This window comes from Nelumbo nucifera, chromosome 2 (assembly GCF_055504915.1).
Source record: "Nelumbo nucifera cultivar China Antique chromosome 2, China Antique-T2T, whole genome shotgun sequence".
NCBI lineage: Eukaryota > Viridiplantae > Streptophyta > Magnoliopsida > Proteales > Nelumbonaceae > Nelumbo > Nelumbo nucifera.
The window spans coordinates 23,910,284-23,932,291 of record NC_142650.1 but is presented as its reverse complement, the minus strand read 5'-3'; the positions used below and the strand labels follow the sequence as shown (position 1 = coordinate 23,932,291).

The 22,008-nt window shown below is 38.5% G+C and overlaps 1 protein-coding gene across 2 annotated transcripts in view; it reads right to left on the bottom strand.

Annotated features, from left to right (window-relative positions):
• LOC104595258 (N-terminal acetyltransferase A complex auxiliary subunit NAA15-like) overlaps positions 1-21,670 on the bottom strand; it is a 74,099-nt gene extending 52,429 nt beyond the window's left edge. The window contains exons 1-4 of one of the 2 annotated variants that reach the window (XM_010255909.3): positions 21,469-21,670; positions 15,690-15,768; positions 2,576-2,658; positions 2,322-2,471 (exon numbers count right to left, since the gene is read on the bottom strand). In XM_010255909.3, coding sequence (XP_010254211.1) covers positions 2,322-2,471; positions 2,576-2,658; positions 15,690-15,768; positions 21,469-21,519 — 363 coding nt within the window. In that variant the 5' untranslated portion in view covers positions 21,520-21,670. The remainder of the gene's footprint in view (positions 1-2,321; positions 2,472-2,575; positions 2,659-15,689; positions 15,769-21,468) is intronic. The other variant, XM_010255910.3, reaches the window with a different exon arrangement.
• Positions 21,671-22,008: the final 338 nt, after the last annotated feature.

Below are 22,008 nucleotides of genomic sequence, written 5' to 3'. Positions count from 1 at the left end.
GAACAAAGTTTCTTGAAAACCAATTATATAGGATGGATGTCACCTATCCCATTTTAATTGTTCATTACAAAGCAGCCCAAAATAGGTATTCCCTATTAACCAATCTTGTTTAGCCAAGGTATCTGATAAGCCATTTGCTTCTTTTGTACCCATTGATAGTTATTCTTTTTTTTTATCAATTTGCAACCATTGAAAGGTGGCATTCAATTCCCTTGCTCGTTTCCTTATTTCCCTTATACTTTGTCTGTGAATCCATAGCACCTATTTGTTCTTGTTCAACCATCCTAACATCACTTTTAAGTCCCCTTCAATCATTTAAGTCTTTAAGATTTAGCATTTCCTTTTTTTTTTTGAGAAAGAGAGAGAAAATAAATTAAATTGAGAAAAGGCATATACACCCATGAGCTGACTATCAGCCTCAACTTCAATTTGCTCTTTGGTAGTTACAAAAAAAAGAATAGCATAAACAAAAAAACAAAGATCTCTAAGGTGTGTTTCTAAACAGAATATGCACTGCAACCCAAGAATATAGTCTACCTCAAAGAGCCTTGATATTTTCATCTTCTGATTTTCCACACCATTCAAAAACTCTGCAATTTATTTCCAGCCACACTGTCCAAACTAGCTCCAAAGGCATAATTCCCCAGATCACTTTCCTTTTTTGCTTAGCCCAGGTATGTACCATCCATTTAAGGCTTCCAACATTGAATTCCAAAGGTTTCAAACAACCTTGCCCATAGTTAAGATTAGGTGATTTGGCTATCTCCATTCCTTGCTTGACTGCTAAGAATTCCACTCTTATTGAATTTCCATGGCCAGCCAGTCCAAAATAGAGTGCAAATACATTCCCACCATGATATCTAAAAACAAACCAACTCCTAAAGGTCCCAGATTACAAATTGAACTTCCATCAAGAATAACTTAATGCACCTAACATTTGGAGGGTCCATTGGGGGTGAGTAGTGTCCCCAATAGTGGATGAGTCAACCAACATCCTCCATCCTCCAATGATGCCTCTCCTTCCCAAATCTCCATAACCACTTCCCAAGCAACACTCTATTTAGCTCCCTAAGTTCTCCTTATACCCAGCTTATCCAATTGAATTTTTTTTCTTCCCCCTCCCCCTCCTTTCCAAAGGAAATCTCACTGAATACTCTCCAACTTATTAGCCACTCTTGTTGGAATTTTAAGAACTGAAAAGAAATGAACTGGCAAACAGGTTAGAGCACTCTTAATGAGAGTGACCATACCCCACCTCAATGGCAAATATCTGCTCCTCCAAGATGCCAACCTCTTCTCAAATCTGTCCAAAACCCGCTGCCACATAGAGCAAGAAGAAGCTTTATAAAAGAAATAAATAAATATGAACTCCCTATAAACCATGTGTAAATAATGCCACTGCAATATCATATTTAAGATGAATAAAAAGAAGCAGATGGGGATATAAGCATATCCCGGTTGATATTATCAAGATGGACTGCAATGTTCACTTATCATATTCATCAAAAAAACTGTTCATTTTAGCACTTCTTTCATGAAGAAGCAAATTTTTACCACCTTAGGACATCCATACCGACCTAATAATACTCAATTGAGTAAAGGATTAGCTAGAGAGACGCACAAGAGACCCTGAATTATGAGCAACTGACTCCTTTTTTATTGGTAGTGTTTATCATTTCAATGTCTTACAGTAAAGCAACACCTTGTAGTTTTTATTGATGATTTGAATAAGCTTTTTCCATCAATAACAATCAGGAAGTTTTTATTATCATACCTTGGTAGCACACAATGGCAGGACAGGATTCATGATACAGACGTAAATAGTAAAGATTAAGGCTAAGTTGGGTTGAGATTTCAAAAAGAGAACCTTGCCTCATAGCTTTTATTGTTTCATCAGTTTAATTATCTTGACCATGATATAGACAACCACATGCATCTATTGACAAAACTAAGTGCAATTGTATTCATTTCCACTTTGTAGATTTTACAAGACCATTTTTTGATGAATAATTTTATAAGAGGGGAAAGGGTTGTGATCACATGGGCACATAGATCAGCAAATCATATAGCTGGTACACTTGCCATTTGCCAAGCAGGGGGCTAATAGGGAACAAATGTAGGATAACAGATGAAAGTTATTAGTAAACCTGAGAAGTAAAATGGGCGTTAAGTGGTGTACACTGTAGAGCCAGCCTAACAAAATAAACCCCCTTGTACAAAACATTCATTTTCCACAATTAATAAAGTTAAATTTACCACTCAAAAAAAAGAATAATTTTACAAGACCATTTACATATAGAAGTTGCAAAGCATATAACAACCTGCAAGAGAGAGAGGTCACGAAGTATTTCAATATTGTCTGCATCAATCCTCAAAGCATTTCTGTAGCATTTTATTGCCTCCCTGTATTCCCTGTCCGATCGATATAAGAGACCATAAACGTGCCAGCAAACATGACTTTTAAGATCATTCTGCATTAAAAAAGAAAAGCTGTGGGTATTGTTTTAAGAAATTAAGTTACAACCTTGATAAAAAGGAACTATATAGCTTACTAAAAACCATAGGGTATTCCAACCTTTAGTCCACGCCGTACAAGCTCATATGCTTCTGCTTTGCGGTCCATGCAATTCAATGTTAACCCCTTCATCGACAAAGTTTCTAGTAGCAGAGGAGAAAAATACATATATAAGACCAGCAATTTTCAGGAGATATCAGAAATAAAATGAGGGAGGGAGGGAGGGAGGGAGAGAGATGAGCAATTAAGGGAACACTTAAAAAAGAAAAGCACCATTAAAACCTATTAATCTTGTTATGGATTTACTAACAACAAAACATCCTTTTTTATAAGTAAAAGATCATTAAATTTCATTGAAATCAATAATGATAGGCACTGTTACAAGCATCCCAAAGGGAGGCACGAAATGCAGCCTCACTATTAAATCAGAACTAGCACAGTAATTACAATTGCACCCAATACAACTGATCCCTAATTACCCCTTGCTTAGCTAATGAATCAGCCAATGCATTAGCCTCCCTCCCCACTCACTGTATACTTAGATTCATCTGCTGTGTTAACCACTGGAACTTCTTCATTTTTTTATCAATAACAGGAAGCACTTCATTAATAAGAGATTAAAATACAAAGGAGGGGAGATAAAATATCTTAGCTCCCCTAGGAATCAGAAGAGAAAAAACAGTTACAAATGAGCCCAGAAAATAGAATCCCTATGCACCCCTTGCCTAGCTAAACTGTTGGCAAAGGAGTTGGCACTTCTCTTTACCCAAATACATTAAACATCAATGTCCTTAGTCAACCACTTAAACTTCCTCTTCTCACTGGAACTTCTTCATTTGATTTCTATAACACCAAACCACTGAGTCTGGATCTCTTAGCCAACCTACCACCACCTTGGAGTTCCCTTCAATCACCAGGTTCTCCAAGCTCATGTCCTTTGCAATCTGAACACCTTGTGAAACTGCAAACAGTTCAGCCTTTAAAGAGTCTCCAATGCCCACCAGTCCTGAATAAAGTGCTAGTATGATCCCTTTCTTATTTCTTATGACTCCTCCAATTCCTGAAGGACCTGGGTTGCCTTGACTGCTCCTATCAAAGTTTAATTTCAGAAAACCTTCAAGAGGTGTCCACACCGACCTTGTTTTAATCTTCTACACAGAACTAGATGGCACTAAAAACCTATTCTTCCAAATATCATCAAAGGAGAACTGTCAAAACAGCCTATTGCTTCTCTATAAAACCCATTTTTATGTTACACGTGTTTGGGTGTGGATATCTGCATTTTAAATCAAACTTATCTAACCCCAAAATCTTGGAACAGGGGGACTCATATAGATAAACTGCTAACCTATATCTAGGGGTGCTTCGCACAGTTCTTGTATAGTGTAAACTACTACTATTCTAACCTTTCCCTCCATCCTTGCAGGACCATCGAAGCATTACCCTCCCAGAATGCTTATATTCCAAGTAAGGTTCGAAATTTTGATACGTACCGGACCGTATCAGCCAATACGTATCGTATCTGGAGCCTCTCGATAAGCCCCTAAGGGGGTGTTTTGGCGTTTAACCCGGTTCAGGGGGTAGAAGCGCCTTAGACCGACCCCTCTGAACCAGGTTCACAAAGAAAAAAAAAAAGCAAGGAGGGCTGACATAGACCAATACGCCGGTAGAAGAGGTAGAGAAAGGGCTGATACAGCTTGATATTTTGAACCTTGATTCCAAGTGCCAATGATTTAGGGGGTGAGAAGCTCCTGGATAGCAGTGTAGAAGAGGAAGGGGGAAGAGTTCTGAACTTAATTCTAGAGAACCTAGGAGCCCTAGAAGTAGAGAAAGAATCGGTGGGTCCTGGGTTAGATCGCCATGCTACCCAAGTTCAGAAACCTAAGCTAGACCTGGGTGAAGTAAAGGAAGGAGAGATGAATGTAGAACAAGAAAGGAAAGAAGGGTGGGAAAACAACAGTGTATCTGAGGAAGAATAGTAAACAGAAGAAAAGAAAAATGGGCACAATTGAAAAGCTGAAATGCGGAATAAATTATGAGAAGGAGGATAACAAAAAGAAGGAAAGAAGGAAAGGGGAGTAAATCTGATGACAGGAATTCAGGGACTCTTAAGCCATTGAAATGAAAATAATAAGTTGGAACATGAGAGGGTTAGGAAGTGCAAAAAAGAGAAGATTGAACAGGAATATTTTCAGAAAAGAAAAACCAGACCTGGTAATGATCCAAGAAACCAAATTACCAATAATTGATAGAAAATGGATCAAGAGTATCTGGGCGTTAGGGGTCTTAGCTGGTCCTTTGCACCTTCCTAGGGGGCCTCAGAGGGAATTCTTACCATCTGGAGGAATGAAGAAATGGATTGTCTAGAGGAGCTCAAAGGACAATTTTCAGTCTCCCAAAAAATCAAAAGAGCCTCAGATGGAAGAGAATGGGTTCTGACAAATGCTTAAGGCCCTAATTCGTATGGAAATAGGGCTTTGTTTTGGGAGGAGTTGTATGCTGCCAGGGGATTATGGGAAGGTTCTTGGTGTTTAGGGGGTGATTCCAATGTTATAAGATTCTCGGGGGAAACAAATAACCCAAACCCTTATCACTACAAGCATGAGAAAATTCAATGATCTTGTTGACTCCCTTGAGTTGAGAGAGCTTCCCCTACCTAGTCAAGCTTTCAGTCCCCCCCCCTTTACTTGTTCAAAGTTGGATAGATTTCTCCTGTCTCATGAGTGGGAAGATTTGTGAGGAACTAGTCTCAAGAGATTTGCCTAGAGTGACATCTGATCACTGTCCCATTTGTATTGAGGAAGAAATCCCTGGCGGAGGCCCTTCGCCTTTCAGGTTTGAGAACATGTGGTTTGAAGATCCTTCTTTAAAGGAGAGACTGAAGGTTTCTGTGGATCACTGTCCCATTTGTATTGAGGAAGAAATCCCTGGTGGAGGCCCTTCGCCTTTCAGGTTTGAGAACATGTGGTTTGAAGGTCCTTCTTTAAAGGAGAGACTGAAGGTTTCTGTGGGGAGAATCTAATCCTTTGGGAAGAGAAAAGGTAATTAGTTTTGCAAGGAAGCTGAAAAGATTAAAGGAAAGAATTAAGTTTGGAACAAAGAGCAATTTGGAAAAGTAGAAGAAATCAAAGTGGATCTAACATCAAGAATTGAGGAGATGGATAGAATAAAGGATTTGGAAGAGATCTGAACGAAGGAAGAGATTTGTTGGAAACAGAAGTCTAGGTGCAAATGGCTAGAGGAAGTGGATGGTAATATAAAGATTCAATCCCAGTGGTGGTTCACAAAAATACTTGTTGATCTGTCAGCTTGTATAGGCTAGGACACACCTCACACAGTTTTCCCACCCCAAGCCACTCATCTTCCCAAAACCTTACCCTATGACCTACCCCCACTTTAAACTTAACTTCTGAACTCTTGATTAAAACTCATGATTCCCTTCCACACACTTACCCCATAGGAACTTCTTACCTCCCTTGATTCCCACCCGAACCTCACCACTCCAAATTTTCCAACCACCACCCTCCTCCATAATGCCTCCCTCTCTCCTTCTTGCCCAAATCTCCACAGCCATTTCCGTAAAAGTGTTTTGTTAATTAATTTAGTAGAAATCTGCTGAATTAAAAAAATATGAAAGAAAGTAGTTTCTTGAAGAGAGAAGGAGAAGAAGAGAAGAGAAGTTGAAAGAAAAGAGAGCAATAATCTGGCCGCTCCCTTCACTTATTATTTATACTAAAATAATAGAACAATACAAAGAGAACTATGCCCTTATAGGACGGCAAAACATAAAACAGCATATATAACACTCAAAAAACATAATAAAATTTGGACTCACATAACTACTGTGGTCCCCACCTCCTACCTAACAACTAACATAAAACATCTACTCAGAAAAACATCATAAAACTAATTAATCTTCAACAAATTTTACCCTTCTCAACCCTAAACCCCCCCTCCTTTGATCTACAGACCTTTTTCCCACTTGATCAGATGAAACACTTTGCCCCCTGCCCACCCCTTCCTATAGAAAGTCCCTCTGAATTTTCTCAATTTTCAAAGTCACTTCTTTGGGAACTCTTAGGAGAGAAAGGTAATATGTTGGTAAGCTAGACAGAACACTCTTTATGAATTCTCCCACCCAAAGATAGATACTTGGCTTCCCATCTACCTAGCCTCCTCTCCGTCCTTTCTATTAAAAGTCCCTAGATATTAATTGTTGTTGCCTTACATTCCAGCACCTCTGCATATTGCCTCACTTTCTCAACACTTAGGTTCCCAACTCCTATCAGTAAACTTTTTTTCTAAATTCACCTTTAGACCAGTCAGCATCTCAAAGTTGGCTAAAATAGCTCTTAGGTTCAGAACTTGATTTGCTGAAGCATCTATGAAAATTAGTGTATCATCAGCATATTGTAGGTAAGAGATACACTGGCCTTCATGTCATAGTTTTCAAGGCGCCAAGGCGAGGCTAGGCGACAGGGGGGCGCCTTGTCGCCTAGTCGCCTAGGCGGGCGCCTAGGCGATGGATTTTTTTAAGTAAAACCCTAGATCCTAGGGTAGTTCCCTAGGTTCCATAACCATCTTTCCTTAATAATTATTCATAATTTTCATAAGAAAAGTATAAATTCATGTTTAAATCTAGAAATCAACATTTTATGAGAAGAAAAAGAACAAAGTAAAGAAAATTCAAAAAATATAGGGGCTGAACCCCTACTTTTGTTATAGGAAAGAAGAAAAGAAAAGATAGAAGAAGAAGAAGACGCGGAAGAAGAAAATGTGTTGATTAGACAAAATTTTAAGTTCTTCACTTGCTTATAGGTTCAGGTTTTGAAATTTTTGAGGGTTAAATCAAGGATCAAAATTTCGATATGATACACCCCATATCGGGTGTATTGTATTGTATCTTTGGGGTCTCGATACCTGTTTACAGGTGTTTTCAGGGACCCATTTTTTAAATAATATATATATATATATATATATATATATATATTTAAAAATGAAATTGAAAACCAAAGAAATAAAAAAATAGGGGGAGTATCGTTATAAGTACCGATACACCTCTGCCAATACACAAAGGTGTATCGATACTGTGAACCATGGGTTCAATACAGCAGTTAGCAATGTTTGCATTGATTAAACCCTAACAAAATAAGAAAATAAGAAAAAGAAATTAGTATATAAACACGTAAAATGAATATTCTAGTTTAATAATGTCTATTTTATAATTATAATGTCAAAAAATTAAAAATCTAAAAGTATTTTATAACCCAATGCACAAAACTGCTAAGTGACTAGGCAAGGCGAGCCTCCAAGGGTGCCTTGTCGCCTAGGCGTCACCTTGACAACTATGCTTCATGTCCAACTTTAAAGCCTTCTAACCGCCCCCTCTGCACTCCTTTCTTCATGATCAGGTTTAGTGCTTCCATGACTAAGACAAACAACAGAGGGGAAAGTGGGTCCCCTTGCCTCAACCCTCTAGAAGCTTGGAAAAATTCTGATGACACACCATTAATTAACAGTGAGAAGGAGGCTGATGAAATGCACTCATATATCCAACCTCTCCAAACCTCCTCAAACCCCATCAACCTTTGCATCTCCTCCAAGAATCCCCATTCAACATGGTCGTATGCCTTCTCTATGTCTAACTTACATACCAAGCCTGGTCTTCCACTTCTTAACCTTGAATCTATACATTCACTAGCAAGACCCTGTCCAAAATCTGCCCTCCTTCTACAAAAGCCATCTGAATCTCCCCTATCACTTCCCGAATTACTTTCCTTAGCCAGCCTGCCAGCACTTTTGCCAATAGTTTATAAGAGCTGCTTATCAAACTAATTGGTCTGAAGTTGTTTATGTTCACTACCCCACTTTTTTTTTTCTGTATTAGAGAGATGAATGTAGCATTTTCCCTCCTATCTAGAGTTTTGGATCCCAAAACTCCTTGAACATCTGCATAAAATCCTCTTGTAAGAAGTACAAGCAACTTTTAATGAAAATAAAGTTGAACCCATCTGGCCCTGGTGCTTTGTCACCATTGATCTTTTTCAAAGCCTCCTGTACCTCTCCAACTTCAAGATCCCTTTCTAACCAACCCGCTGCACTGTTGCTTAGCCGGATTGGTTCCAGATCTCCCAGGGACACCCAACTCCAATTCCTCCTCCCATTTGCAAAAGCATGGAAGAAAGAGGTGTTCTTGTCTCCCTCTTTCAGCCACATAGCTCTAGATTTTTGCCTCCACCTGACTTCCTCCCTCAGAATTAGGCCCTCTAGTTCAGATTCCAAAACAGAGTAACAGACATCTCAATTTGAGCCTCTCTCCTGAACTCTCCTCCCTCTCTTACTCTTTCTAATCTGGCCAGCTTTTCCAAAAATCTCTTTTTTTCAGCCCTCTTCCCCTCCAACTACCTCCTTCCTTCTCTCCCTCAACGCTTGCTTGATGGCTTGCAATTTTTTAATCACTTTTAGACCTGCTGGTCCTTACACTTACTTTCTATCCATTCCACAAAGTTTGGTTGGAGTAGCTAAACATTTTCAAACCTGAACGGTTTGACGCCTATAACAGCAGCAACCTTTCGTAGAAGAATTGGTTTATGGTCTAACAACTGGATGGTCATTGGTTCTTGAACTACTTCTCCCACATAGTATGCCCAGTCTCCCGAGAATAAGAATCTGTCCAACCTCCTAACGATGGCTAGAATTTGGCAGTTCGACCAGGTAAATTTCCCTCCAATCAACAGTGAATCTATCAACTCATTATTGTTTATGAATTCTTCAAACCTCCTCATACCTACAGAAGTTCTTCTATCCCTCCCCCCTTCATTTCATTTCTCCTTATTACATTGAAGTCCCCACCCACACACCAAGGCCCATCCCACTTCTCCCTCAGCCCTCTGAGTTCCTCCCAAAACTCCACCCTCTCCCCCTTTCGTGATGGAGATTGAAAGGAAGGCCTTAGAAAAGAAAATAAGGAAGGGAAGGAAGACCGAGAAAGAAATGTCCAGGCTCTTGTGGGACTTAAATGATAAAGCAGGGTTTAATTGGCTAGAAAGCAAAATGACAAGGAAAAGGGTAGTTTAATTGTTTCTTCCTGTAAGGGAGGGATAATATTTTTTTTGATAAATAGAGATAATGTATTATTTTAGCTATAATAATTTAACCTCATCATGTGGATCACCTCATGGAATATTAGAGGCCTAAATTCAAGCCGGAGGAGGGTGGTGGCAAGCTCATGCACCAAAAAGTGGGCTTCAAGCATATTATGCTTGCAAGAAACTAAGATGGAGGTTATAGAGGCTGTGGTTATCAGAAGTTTACAAGGAGAGTGCAGCTGTGATAGGGAGACACTGCCAACTGTGGAGACAGCAAAGGGTATAATGGTGAATTGGGACCTAACTGATGTAAGTTTGAAGGACAAAGAAAATAGGTATATTCTCAATCTCTACTCTCTTCCAGTCAGAGAAGGATGGGTAGGAATGGGTGCTATAGGCAGTAATGGTTCTGACAATAATAGTTTGAGGGGAGGGATTGTGAGGGGATCCTCCCTAAGCCTACTTCCATCATATTTGAACATTGTTGCCTAGAAAAAGGAGGCTTTTTAGATCAGCCAAGGGATGGTGGACGGAGATGAGTTTTGAGGGGACAGCTAGCCATATTTTTTATCAATAACTGAAATTCATTGATTCATTAATAAACCATAAACAGAAGATACAAATAAGGAGGAGATAAACTCTCTTAACTCCCCCGAAAGAAGCAAGAAAATGGATTACAATATAGCCCAGAAATAAGTGCTTCTTCCCACCCCTTGTTTAGCTAAAGCATCAGCCATATTGTTGGCATCCCTCTTCACCCAATTCAGCATGATATCCATTCCTTGTGTCACATGTCTAAATTTCCTTTTTTTCATTGATGTAACCCCACCATCCCCTCTCCTCGTCTTTTTGAAGCCAGTGTTTTAAAAGTGCAAGGTGAGGTGCACACCTTTTTGAAGCAAGACGCAAAAATACAACAAAATGCTAAAAAATCAAAAAAAAAATGTCAGAAAATTCAAAAAATGCCACAAATGCAAAATAATCGAAAAACATTAAACATAATATTAATAAAAAAATATAACTTAAATTTTAAAATAAATGTTTTATAAACCTATTATCTAAAATTAAAATACATAAACATAACATGTAAAGAGTATTCAAATGAAAATTAAAAATAAAATCAAACATATAAAGCATTTTCAAGCATCTAAAACCCACAAGGTGAGGTGCACACCTTTTTGAAGCAAGATGCAAAAATACAACAAAATGCTAAAAAATCAAAAAAAAATGTCAGAAAATTCAAAAAATGCCACAAATGCAAAATAATCGAAAAACATTAAACATAATATTAATAAAAAAATATAACTTAAATTTTAAAATAAATGTTTTATAAACCTATTATCTAAAATTAAAATACATAAACATAACATGTAAAGAGTATTCAAATGAAAATTAAAAATAAAATCAAACATATAAAGCATTTTCAAGCATCTAAAACCCACAATCTCTTTTTTCTTCAATTGCATTACTTGAAGTAGCTGAAGTGATGTAAAACATATTGCATTCCTGATTCTACGAGCCGCCTTTGTACCACGCCCCTTGAGGCAAGCCCAAACAAGTCCATGATAGGGTCTTAAATTCTTAATCCTCACATAAAAAACAATGACTGTATAACTTGAATTGCCTTTAAAGAAGATGTAAGAAGTTGAAGGGGTTAAAAGAAAAAAAAAAAAAAAAAAAAAGTTATGAGAAGAGAGGTCTTCAGTGGAGTGCTTTTTTTATCAACAAAGAAATTTTATTGATTTGTAAATAAAGTTTAGCACAACAGTTTAGAATTCCAACCACCAAATAGTAGAATGAAGAATATGCCAATGCCCAATATTACAAAAAGAGTTACATTACAGCCCAAAACAGTTGTTCTCTATAAAACCCCCTGTTTTGCTAGAGCATCTGCCACCCCATTTGTGGTCCTTCTCACCCAATTAAAAGTGGTGTTTAAATCCTTAGAGAGGCTTTCTATCTCCCTAAACACATGCCTGTAAATCCAAGGTAATTGACAGCTAATTGCCTAATTCCTGTCCAAGAAATAACCAGTTTCGAGTACCCTTCCAATTCCAATTGCTAGAAGTTTGATTGTTTTGCAAATCTCAAACCTTGCAGCAAAGACAACAGCTCAGCTTTCAGTGAGTCTCCAACCCCTATAGGTCCAAAATACAAAGTCATCAACCTGCCTGATGAATCTTCGAACACGCCTCCTATACCTGCCAGTCCTGAATTGCCCATGGAACTCCCATCAAGGTTTAGTTTTATGTTGTTACCAGCTGGGGGTTTCTATTCCATGACCACCCTATCCTTTTCTTTAAACTGTGTTTGGTTTGACGGAAAATGTAGGGAAAGGAAGGGAAACCTGTACAATTATAGGTTTCCCTGCCTTTCCCTTTCTTTCCCTACCTTTTCCTTCAAACCAAACACAGCCTTAGAAGATTGTGCCATTTCAGTCTATGTTCTTATTACATCATTTACCGATATGGTTTGCAAAATCTCCATTGTCTTTATCTAGTGTGCAACTTTAATCTTTATAATCTCAAAGATCTCCTCCTTTGACCTGCTTTTCTAATTGAAAATTCTCCCGTTTCTTTCCTCCCATATAATCCATACCACTGCTACCCTGATTGCTTTCCAGATAATTCTCCCTCTTTTCCTTGGCTGCTTTAAGAAACTTGGATTGAAGAGACTCATTACATCTTGAGGGGGAACCCACTTGCAACCAAATAAAGAACAGAAGTACTCCCAAACACAAAGCGCATAAGGGTGGGAGATTGGTAAATAGGATAAGGTTTCACCACTTGCATTACAAAGGAAACGCACATGAGGAGAAAGGCCTTTTCTTAGGCTTCCTTTTTTGAAGCATGTCACAGGTATTTTATCTTTCCAAGGAATACTTCCCAACATAGAGCTTGAACTTTAAGTAGGAAGGGCTCGCTCCAAATCTCTTTTATAGGGAAGTTCTACCCCAAGGGATTGAACTATGTGAGGGCATTGAAGAAAGAAACAAAGTGAATATGCCATCAGGAGAAATTGACCAAATTCTAGTTTCCTCTACATTCTACAAACCACACCAGAAAAACCAATTCAAGCTTAGCCAACAATTGAATAAGGAACCCATTCATTACCTCTCAGACCCCTTCTAAATCCAAATCTCAATTTATCCCAGAAGGAGAAAAAGTCCTAAACCTAGAGATAGGCTGAAGAATTGTGATTTGACATGAAGTAAAGCACAGGGTATTGAAATTTGAGAGGAATCTCAACTAACCAAAAATCTTCCCAAAAAAAAGACTATCAGTCTATCCTCACAGCCCACATCAAACTAGGTGAAATTAACGAAAGTCAGATATACCTCTTGTATTGATTTTCAACGAGAAGTTGAAATTGAGAGGGGAGCTACCTTCGCATTCCACAGCCTGTTCCTTTCCAATCGAAACCTTCAAAGTCATTTACCTAAGAGAGTGTGTTCCTATGAGTTAGGTTCCCTATCCCAAGCCCTCCCTGCTCCTTAGGTTTGCTAATCTATTCCCACTTCACCAAGTGGACCCTCCTCCTCTCATCTATTGGCTTCCAAAGGAAATCCCTCATAAGTTTCTCTAGTTGCCTTGCTAGACATCATTAAGGAGTTGGACAAATTGGAAGATAAGGGGCATATATCAAAAGAGGGTGGGCAATAGAAGGCAAAGGCTAAATTGGACTACAAGTCTACGATAGAATTGCACATCAAGAGGAGATCAAATGGAGACAGATGTCAAAGAGATGTGAGGAATATCTGTAAACTGGTGGTTCTTGGATTATATTTCAGAAAGGGTGAACTTTAGTAGAAATGGAGGAATTGGGTCAAAGTATGCATATCCACCCCTCTTCTCAATGTTGGTGAATTTAAAAGCTCCAAGGGATTAAGGCAAGGGGATTCCTTGTTCCCCTTCCTATTTATTTGTGTCATGGAATCTCTCGATAAGATGGTGCTGAGGACTGTTTCTGGGGGATGATCAAAGGATTTTCTATGGAAAATGGTGGGGTGGTGGAAGTGCCACAATTACAGTATGCAGATGACACTCTTTTCTTCTGTGCCATTATTACACCAGAAGACACTCTAGCCATTTTTCAGATCATTGGTCAGCCATATTGTTTTAATTTTATGTACAAGAGCTGAATGTATATGTGATGTGAATATATACAAGCACACTCGGCAGTCAGTATAACCCTTGAAGGCTGCATGCCCTCCCATATATTTTATACTTAATACAATTACTTTTTATACCTTACAAAAAAAAAATACCTGTCAAACAGAGGTACGCTTACTTTGTTGAAGAGTGTATTGGTTTCTATACCTATGTATTTGTTATTGTACCCTATACCATCTCTGGTATGGCAGCTACCATTGAAAAGAAAACAAGAGAATTTTTCTGTAGGGGTTGGAAAGATGAGAAGAAACATCATTTGGTTAATTGGAGTAAGGTGTGCAGACCAAAGAAATTTGGTGGGTCAGGAGTGAAAAGGAGTAAAGGATATAAACTATGCCCTGCTATTTGGAGATGGGTAAACACAAGCTAAATATGGATTAAGAAGCTTGGATTGTGACCCAGGGATGTCCAGTCAGCCTCATGTTTGCCCAGTGTAGAAGGGGATTGAGAAAGTATACAGCCAGTTCATTAAAGGTGTGAGATTCAAGGTAGGAGATGAAAAGACTGAAATTTTGGAGGGATATGTGATGTGGAGACAGACCACTAATAGAGGCTTTCCAAAATCTGTTTGAGCTGGCAGTGGATAAGGAGGTAAGTGTGGCTGGTTGCTTTCAAAACCAAAATGGAAACATGATGCGGATGCCTGAATTAAGAAGAAATTTAAATGATTGGGAAGTTGGACCCATGGTGGATTGCAAGGGCTATATGGGACTCAGGTGAATCCCAATGCAACAGATTGCAAGGTATGGTTGTGGGAGAGCCAGGCAAATTCTCAGTTAAGTCTTTCTCCAATCATTTGGCCCCAACAGGAGGTCCCTGTTAATACCATATGGTGCAAGAACAACCCATTCTAAGGTGGCATTTTTTGTGTGGACTGCCTGCTTGAATAGAAAATGCTTACTAGAGATAACCTATAAGGAATGTGTGCTTTGTGAGAGGAATGCTGAATCTGCGAATCACCTTTTGCTGAACTGCAGCTTGTCTCATGCCATTTGGGTGAAGATATTGAGTATATTTGCTGTGAAGGGGTGCTGCAGCTGCTGCCCACAATCTTTGGTGGAGTTCGTGGGAGGCTGGAGGCTTGAGTAAGAAGGGGAGAATGGAATATGATTCCAGCAGCTGCCTTTTGGCGTCTGCAGCAGGAAAGAAATTAAAGGATATTCAAGGTCAAGGAATCTTCAGTGAACACCGTCTTTCAGCTGATAGTGGGTAGAATGTGTTCATGGCTGCCACACATAGCCTGTGCTTGGGAGCGCTTAACCAATAGCTTAAAAATTATCCATAAGCAGTGCTTCTGGATAGGCACAAGTCGAAGAAGCGGATGAATCTGGGTTTTGGAAGTATTGGGGGCATGTTAGTCATTTTGAAGTACTAATAAATAGTCGGGGTGTTAATTTAGACATTTAAAAATTTTCAAGGTGTTAATAGTCATTTAAAACATAAGTTTGAGGGCATTAATGGCATTTAAAAGGGAATCTTAAAGTTTTAAAATGTAGCCCCCACTTTAAATGCAAAAGGCAGAAGCAAGAAGCCAATAAAAAAACAGCTTGTGCTTATCCACAAAAGAAGCATCGAATTATCCATAAGGAGAAGCCAGACCAAATATATGTCAAACGGTTTCAATCAGGCTTTTGGCTTCTTAAATGCAAAATGCACAAAAAGCCCGTAGGAGAAGTTGCCCCAAATGCGGTCATAAGCTATTCAAGGGCAGGAATCATAGTACATATTTTGTATATGAAAATCTTTTGTAAACAATAATGGTTTATTAAGTTAGCACTGCAGGAGCAGTTAAGCACCCTATATACAGCCTCTTGTTGTACAGGTTTTTTTTAGATTAATAAATATTACTTTACCTTTTCTCAAAAAAAATAATAAAGACATATAGAATGCAAGAATCTTACTAAGACTACATACCTCCATGATCTGGAAACTTTTTTAATATAGCATCTGCAGCTTTTAGTCCCTTTTTGTATTGTTTAGTTTCATATGATTTCTGAAATGATTAGAATATATAAGAAGGATGTTCCAACAGATATTGATACTTGTCTAAATGAAAAAATAAATCCGGATTTAGCAAACAGACGTAATACATCTTCCCTTTTTAGATTAAGATAAAAACAAGGATTTTAGTAGATAAACAACCATTTATTATTTATTGATCAAAAAAAAAAACAACCATCTATTGTTTACATTTATTCTCTTCAAAAGAACCAAACTTAACTTTTTTTAATGAAAGAGATAAGAGTTTCAGAGCATTCTAGATGTATTTCATGTCCTAGCAATGGGTTAGAAAGAGTTTCAGAACTTCTGTATCAACAAAAACAGCACCTGATGTTACTAATGAAAAACAAAGAAAATCAGAGATGCACATTGATGCCCAAGAACAACTCTGATGTGGCTGTGGATAATTCAAAGTTTCATTATAGGGGAAATCTCTTAAACTACCCCTATGTTTTAAGATTTTTTTTATCGTTGCCCTAAGTTTTAGGAAATTGCCTACCTACTGTTTAAAAATCCCTTAAAGTATCCCTAAGTTTTCTGACAATTGACAATTGCCGTTAACCATTAAGGAAAGATGGAAAAGACTAGTTGACCTTTCATTCTTCTTTAAATTTTCAAAATAGTAATATTTGAATAAACAACATTTTGAAACTTTTTATTCCCACTCACAGGATGTTTTTAAGCTCATATCATTAACACATATTAGCAGAGCAAAAAATTGCAGTCATAAAGCCCATAAACAGTGGAGAGGCGGAGGCGTGGAGGAGGAAGAATGAGGCAGTGCAGCTGAGAGGCTTTGCTGCCAAAGAGTGGGGGATGCCAGTCTTTTTCTAAGCAATATGGAGCTTTTTTTTGAGAAAAGGTGAAGTATAATTATATTAATCAATGGTCCTTTGTACAAAGAGAAACTGTACAAAACAAAAGCAAAAGGACCACAAAATAAGGCCACCTTCAAAAAATTACAGTCAGATGTATCTTCTTTAAAACCTGTATGTATAGACAACCAGCTCCTAAGCAGCTCAACAGTCTTGTTTATGACCCCAGCTACAGTAGAAGCTGTGTGATCAAAAGTCCTACTGTTCCTTTCAGTCCATACTGCCCACAAAATAGCCAGAGGTAAAGAGGACCAGCACAACTTCACTTTCTTTGTCATCCTGGTATGTGCCAAGCCTCCAAGCATTCTTTAACTGAGGCAGGCATACTCCAGCTGACCTCTAAGCACTTTTGAAAATAGTTCCATATATCTCCTACAAACTTGCAATGCAAAACAGATGATTAACTGATTCCATCTCCCCACTGGCCACTGCACAGGCTGCAGTTCAAGTCATTGCATGGATAACCTTTCTTCAACAGCATTTCTTTTGTTAGGCATTTCTCTAAAACTGCCATCCAAGCATAAAATTTAACTTTCATGGGTGCCACTGTCCCTCAAATGACCCGGCTAGGAAAACGTGTACCATTTCCACCTACTAAAAATCTGTAGAAGGATTTAACTGAGAATACTCCTGATTTCTCCCAACCCACACTCTCAAATCCTGGCTTTGCAAGTTCAGAGTCTGATCATGAAGCAAAGCTAGAAGATCCCCTATCGGTTGAATCTCCCAATCATTAAAGTCCCTTCTGAAGGATGGGTTCCAGCAAATGTTTTCTCCCCTCTGAACAAAAGAATCAGCTACCAGCACCTCTTTGTCAGCTGCCAGGTTGAACAAAATAGGAAACAACTATTTAAGGGACCTCTCCCCAGTCCAAGGGTCTAGCCAAAATCTGATCCTTCTGCCATCTCCTATTTTGAACCCGATACCCTGTCTGAACTTGGTGTTAGCTCTACAAATTCCTTTCCAAAGGCTGCAGCTATAAGTTGAAGGAGGGGGACCACACTACAAACCATTACTGTCCAGCCCAAATTTCTCAGCTATTACCTTCCTCCAAAGGTTATCCAGTTCTGCATTAAACATTTAAACCTCCAGTGCCAGCTGCCTAATAAAGCTAAGTTGAAGGATTTTAGATCTCTTATCCCCAAGCCCCCTTGTGAGTGGGGTTTGCATATTTGCCCCCACTTCACTAGATGATACTTATGTGAGCCTTTCCAACCCATCCACAGAAAGTCTCTCATCTTTTTTTCTAATTCCTTCACCACCTCCGAAGGGATTGGATAAAGAGACAGAAAATAGGTAGGCAGGCTGGCTAGGACACTCTTTATAAGAATTACCTTCCCTCCTTTGGGAAGATACATAGCCTTCCATTTGGCCAGGTTTTGATCCATCCTCTCCAAAATTGGGTTCCAAATGGTTTTTGATGTACACTTGGCACCCAGAGGCAGCCCTGGGTAGAAGTCCTACTTTGCAGCCCAATAGCTCAGCCAAATACTGAATGTTTGACACTTCCCCCACTGCTATCATTTCACTTTTTGCTAAGTTCACCTTTAACCCAGAAACAATTTCAAACCAAAAAAATGAGGTGCTTTAAATTAAGAACTTGATCCTCCAAGGCCTTGCAGAAAAACAGTGTGTCACCAGCATACTGCAACTCTGCAAGATTGGAACGGAAGTACCATTTGGGCTGACTTCAAAACCTTCCAACAGGTTCAACTCCACAGCCTTGTCCACCATTCTGCTGAGTCCTTCCATTACTAATATAAATAGGAGAGGAGATAAGGGATCCCCTCGTCTCAAACCTCTCGAACTTCTGAAATTGCCTCTAGTTGCACCATTAACAAGTACAGAGAATCTTGGAGTGGATATGCAAAATTTCATCCAGCTCCTCCACTTTGAGCCGAAGTGCGTTCTTTCCATCAAATAATCCAGAAAAGACCAATTAACATGATCGTATGCCTTTTCTAAATCTATTTTACAGACCAAACCATTCCTCCCAACTCTCTTTCTTGAATCAACTAGCTCATTTGCTATGAGAGCCACATCATGAATATGCTTGTTATGAACAAAAGCTCCTCGGTACTTTGATATCAAAGAATCTATCACCTTCCTTAACCAAGTTGCTAAAATCTTGGCCAAGATTTTATAGATACTCCCAACCAGACTTATTGGTCTAAAGTCCTTCAGCTCAGAAGCCCCTTTCTTCTTTGGAATCAAGGAAATGAAAGTTGCACTCAAGCTTCTTTCCAAGGCTGCAGAATTATGAAACTTCTCGAGAACTTTTAAGATATCAGCCTTAAGATGCTCCCAAAATTTCTTCTTTGTAATCATGATGAATGACCAAAATGAAAAATCTATTATTGTCATACTTGACCATTGGAGTTCAAATTGGATTTTGTGCCTGCATACAAGACGATAAGTGTTGGGATGATGATGCTAAGCACAGCCCAGAAGAAAATATCAGAACAAAGGCCCTTCCATTCATTTCTAATGTGGGAACTATGAAAAAGTTTTCAGAGCTCATTCAAGGCTTTTATCCTCTAAAATGGATTAAACACATACTTGTCAATGTTGTCGTTTTACTAGCATTGGCCTAAGTGGCCATCAACTACCTCATCAACTCCCATGAAAGCTTTATTGATAAAAATACTCAGTATCATCCCATCCCACCAACTGTCAATCAAACCAAATGGTCACTCTGATAAAGAGCGGAAGAGGGTGCACTGGGTCCTACGTCTCTGTTATACACCAAGATACTCGGATGGGGTTCTCATAATAGTAACAATGGAAACAAGTCCCTCTGAATTACGAGAAAATGGAGCCCAGAACTGCACAGCGTTCCCCTGTAAAATACTTAAAACCCATTCAAATCTCTATTCTCAGTGGTCAGAGATGGTGAAGAAGAAACAGAGGGCAAATGTGGGTTTTTAAAATATTATGACAATAATATGCTATATGTGAACAGGATGTGACGATACACTAAAGGTAGAGGTATAGTTAGTCAATTATTAGAAAACTTAAGGGTACTTTAAGGGATTTTGCGAAGGTAGGGGAAGTTTTGGTCCATTTCCTAAAACTTGAGGGTAATTTTAGAGATTTCCCCTTCACTATATCCACTCAATGTTACTAATTACTATGTTGCCCTAACCTTTCGAGGATTACAGCATACACATCCACATTTCATTTGAGTAGAAAATGTAGCATACTCATAACATACCAGCTAAATGTAAAACAAAAAACTGTAGAGATTATAAAGCATTTAGGCTGTTACCCAATGTTGGTCCCAGCTATCTGGGATTTTAGGAGGGGTAGACTGGATACAGTCCTAACCTTTGAAATGCTTTGAAAGATTCAAAGTAATTAGTCTAGAAGAATGCAATGAGCTTTTTATACAGTGTCAAATGTCTCTCATGATCAATGAAGGTCTTTAGAAGTTATTCCACTAAACAAGAAACTAAAAGCGGATCAATTTGCAAATACTATTAGATCAATTTGTATACCTTCTCCACAAAGAAAACATACTAAACTATATATTTTGAGAAACATTAAAATATGCGCATATCTAATGTGTATCAAAAAGGAGTACTGAAATGCTTTGAAAAGTGATTACTGATTAATCTAGAAAAAAGCATTTCATTTTTCCAGCATTAGATGTTTCTCTTTCTTGTGATCAATAAAAGGTGTTGAGAAATTTTTCAACTAAACAAGCAATGTAAGGATAGATAATTTTTAAATGAAGCAACTAAAAAGTGGATCAGTTGCATGTTATATAACATTAATTTGAATACATTTCTGTACAAAAAGAAATATATTGAACTTTTTTAAAACAGCTATATACACTATAACAATCCTAAAAGAGCAATGCAGCCACTGTAAAAGGCAACTTTATTTCTTTGGGTTGTTAATTGTTATCAAGTCTAGGTAACAAGAAAGGGCTGGAGCAAGCACCATTTAAACAGAAAATTCTTTTACTCTTGGGTGCTCACTGAGATGCAATGATTGAGCAGATTAACCTTGAACTACCAAACAACCATCAGAGTTTTTACCATAAAAAAAACATGAGTAATAATTCCAACATTGTGGAGACAGAAGAGTGACAAATGATTGCACGTAACAAAATAAAGTTTCACGGACCAGTAGACATAAATTGGGCCAAAAATATCCATTGTGTAAGGATAAAGAAGTGACAAGGTGATTAATCAATAATTTCAAAACCCAGATGACCCAGCTGAACGGAATGATTTGCAGTTCAAAATTATCTTCCCAGGCAAAGATAGATTGTTAATTTACAACAGAAAAACAAAGATCAAACCTATTCTTGAACTTTGTACTTTTGAAAGAGACGAAACACTCATCGAGCCAGAATATAGTACGATTAATTTCTAAAATTCTTTTTCAGTCAGAGCCAACGAATGGATGACCGGATTAACATGTTTGAACCAATTCCAGTGAGTATGCATAAGCCTCTATAGGGAAATTAACCCAGTGTAATAATCCAAAACAATAAGCTCCGTAGCGCAAAGGTGAAACTCGGTGAGAATCGATCACATTTTGTAGTTATTTTAGCACTTAGAGGGCGTAAAGCAAACAATACAAGAAAAAAAAAAAAAAAAACAATTGAATCAGAGTTTTGAGAATAATGTATGGCTGAAGAACATGGCAGAGGCTAGGGTTTTTTCAATGGGAATGACACTGGAACAGATTGCAGTAACATGAAGAAAAAAATAAAGAAATGAATAAACGTAAAAAGAACTACAATCGTTAACGGGTTGCCTGTGGATAACCAGTTAAGAAAATGAATGAAGAGCGGAAGAACTTACGACGATGAGCTTGAAGAGATTGGCCTCCTTGGGAGGAAGAGAAGACCCCATTGCTTCGATGCAGAGGGATGAGAAGTGCGCAGGATAAGGTTAAGGGTGCACAGGTTATGGCTGCGCAAGAAGAGATGGAGTGGTATTTTATATGCTGCAACCCTACCCCCAAGAGCAAGCAGCAGTAGACTGTAGACCAGATGAAGAGGAGAGTGCAATACGTATCACTTGTTTTTAGGCTAAAGCAAGTTTGATCAGTGTTTTCAACACGCGGTCGGACCGGCCGATCTGTCATCGGGCCATGATTCCGGATTTGCTTCAAAAGACATGGAATTCGGTCCTCCGAAAACGGAGTTCAAATCAGCCCCCCACAACGTCCCACAGCACAGCCCCGTCCTGTATTGGGAACATCTCCCGATGATGACATTATCATTTCTGATATTATCATTGGGAAATATTCCCAATACACTGCAGGAATGTGATTTGGGACGTCGTGGGGGACAATTTTGTGGAGGGCTGATTTTCATTCATTGGGAATATCTTCCCATA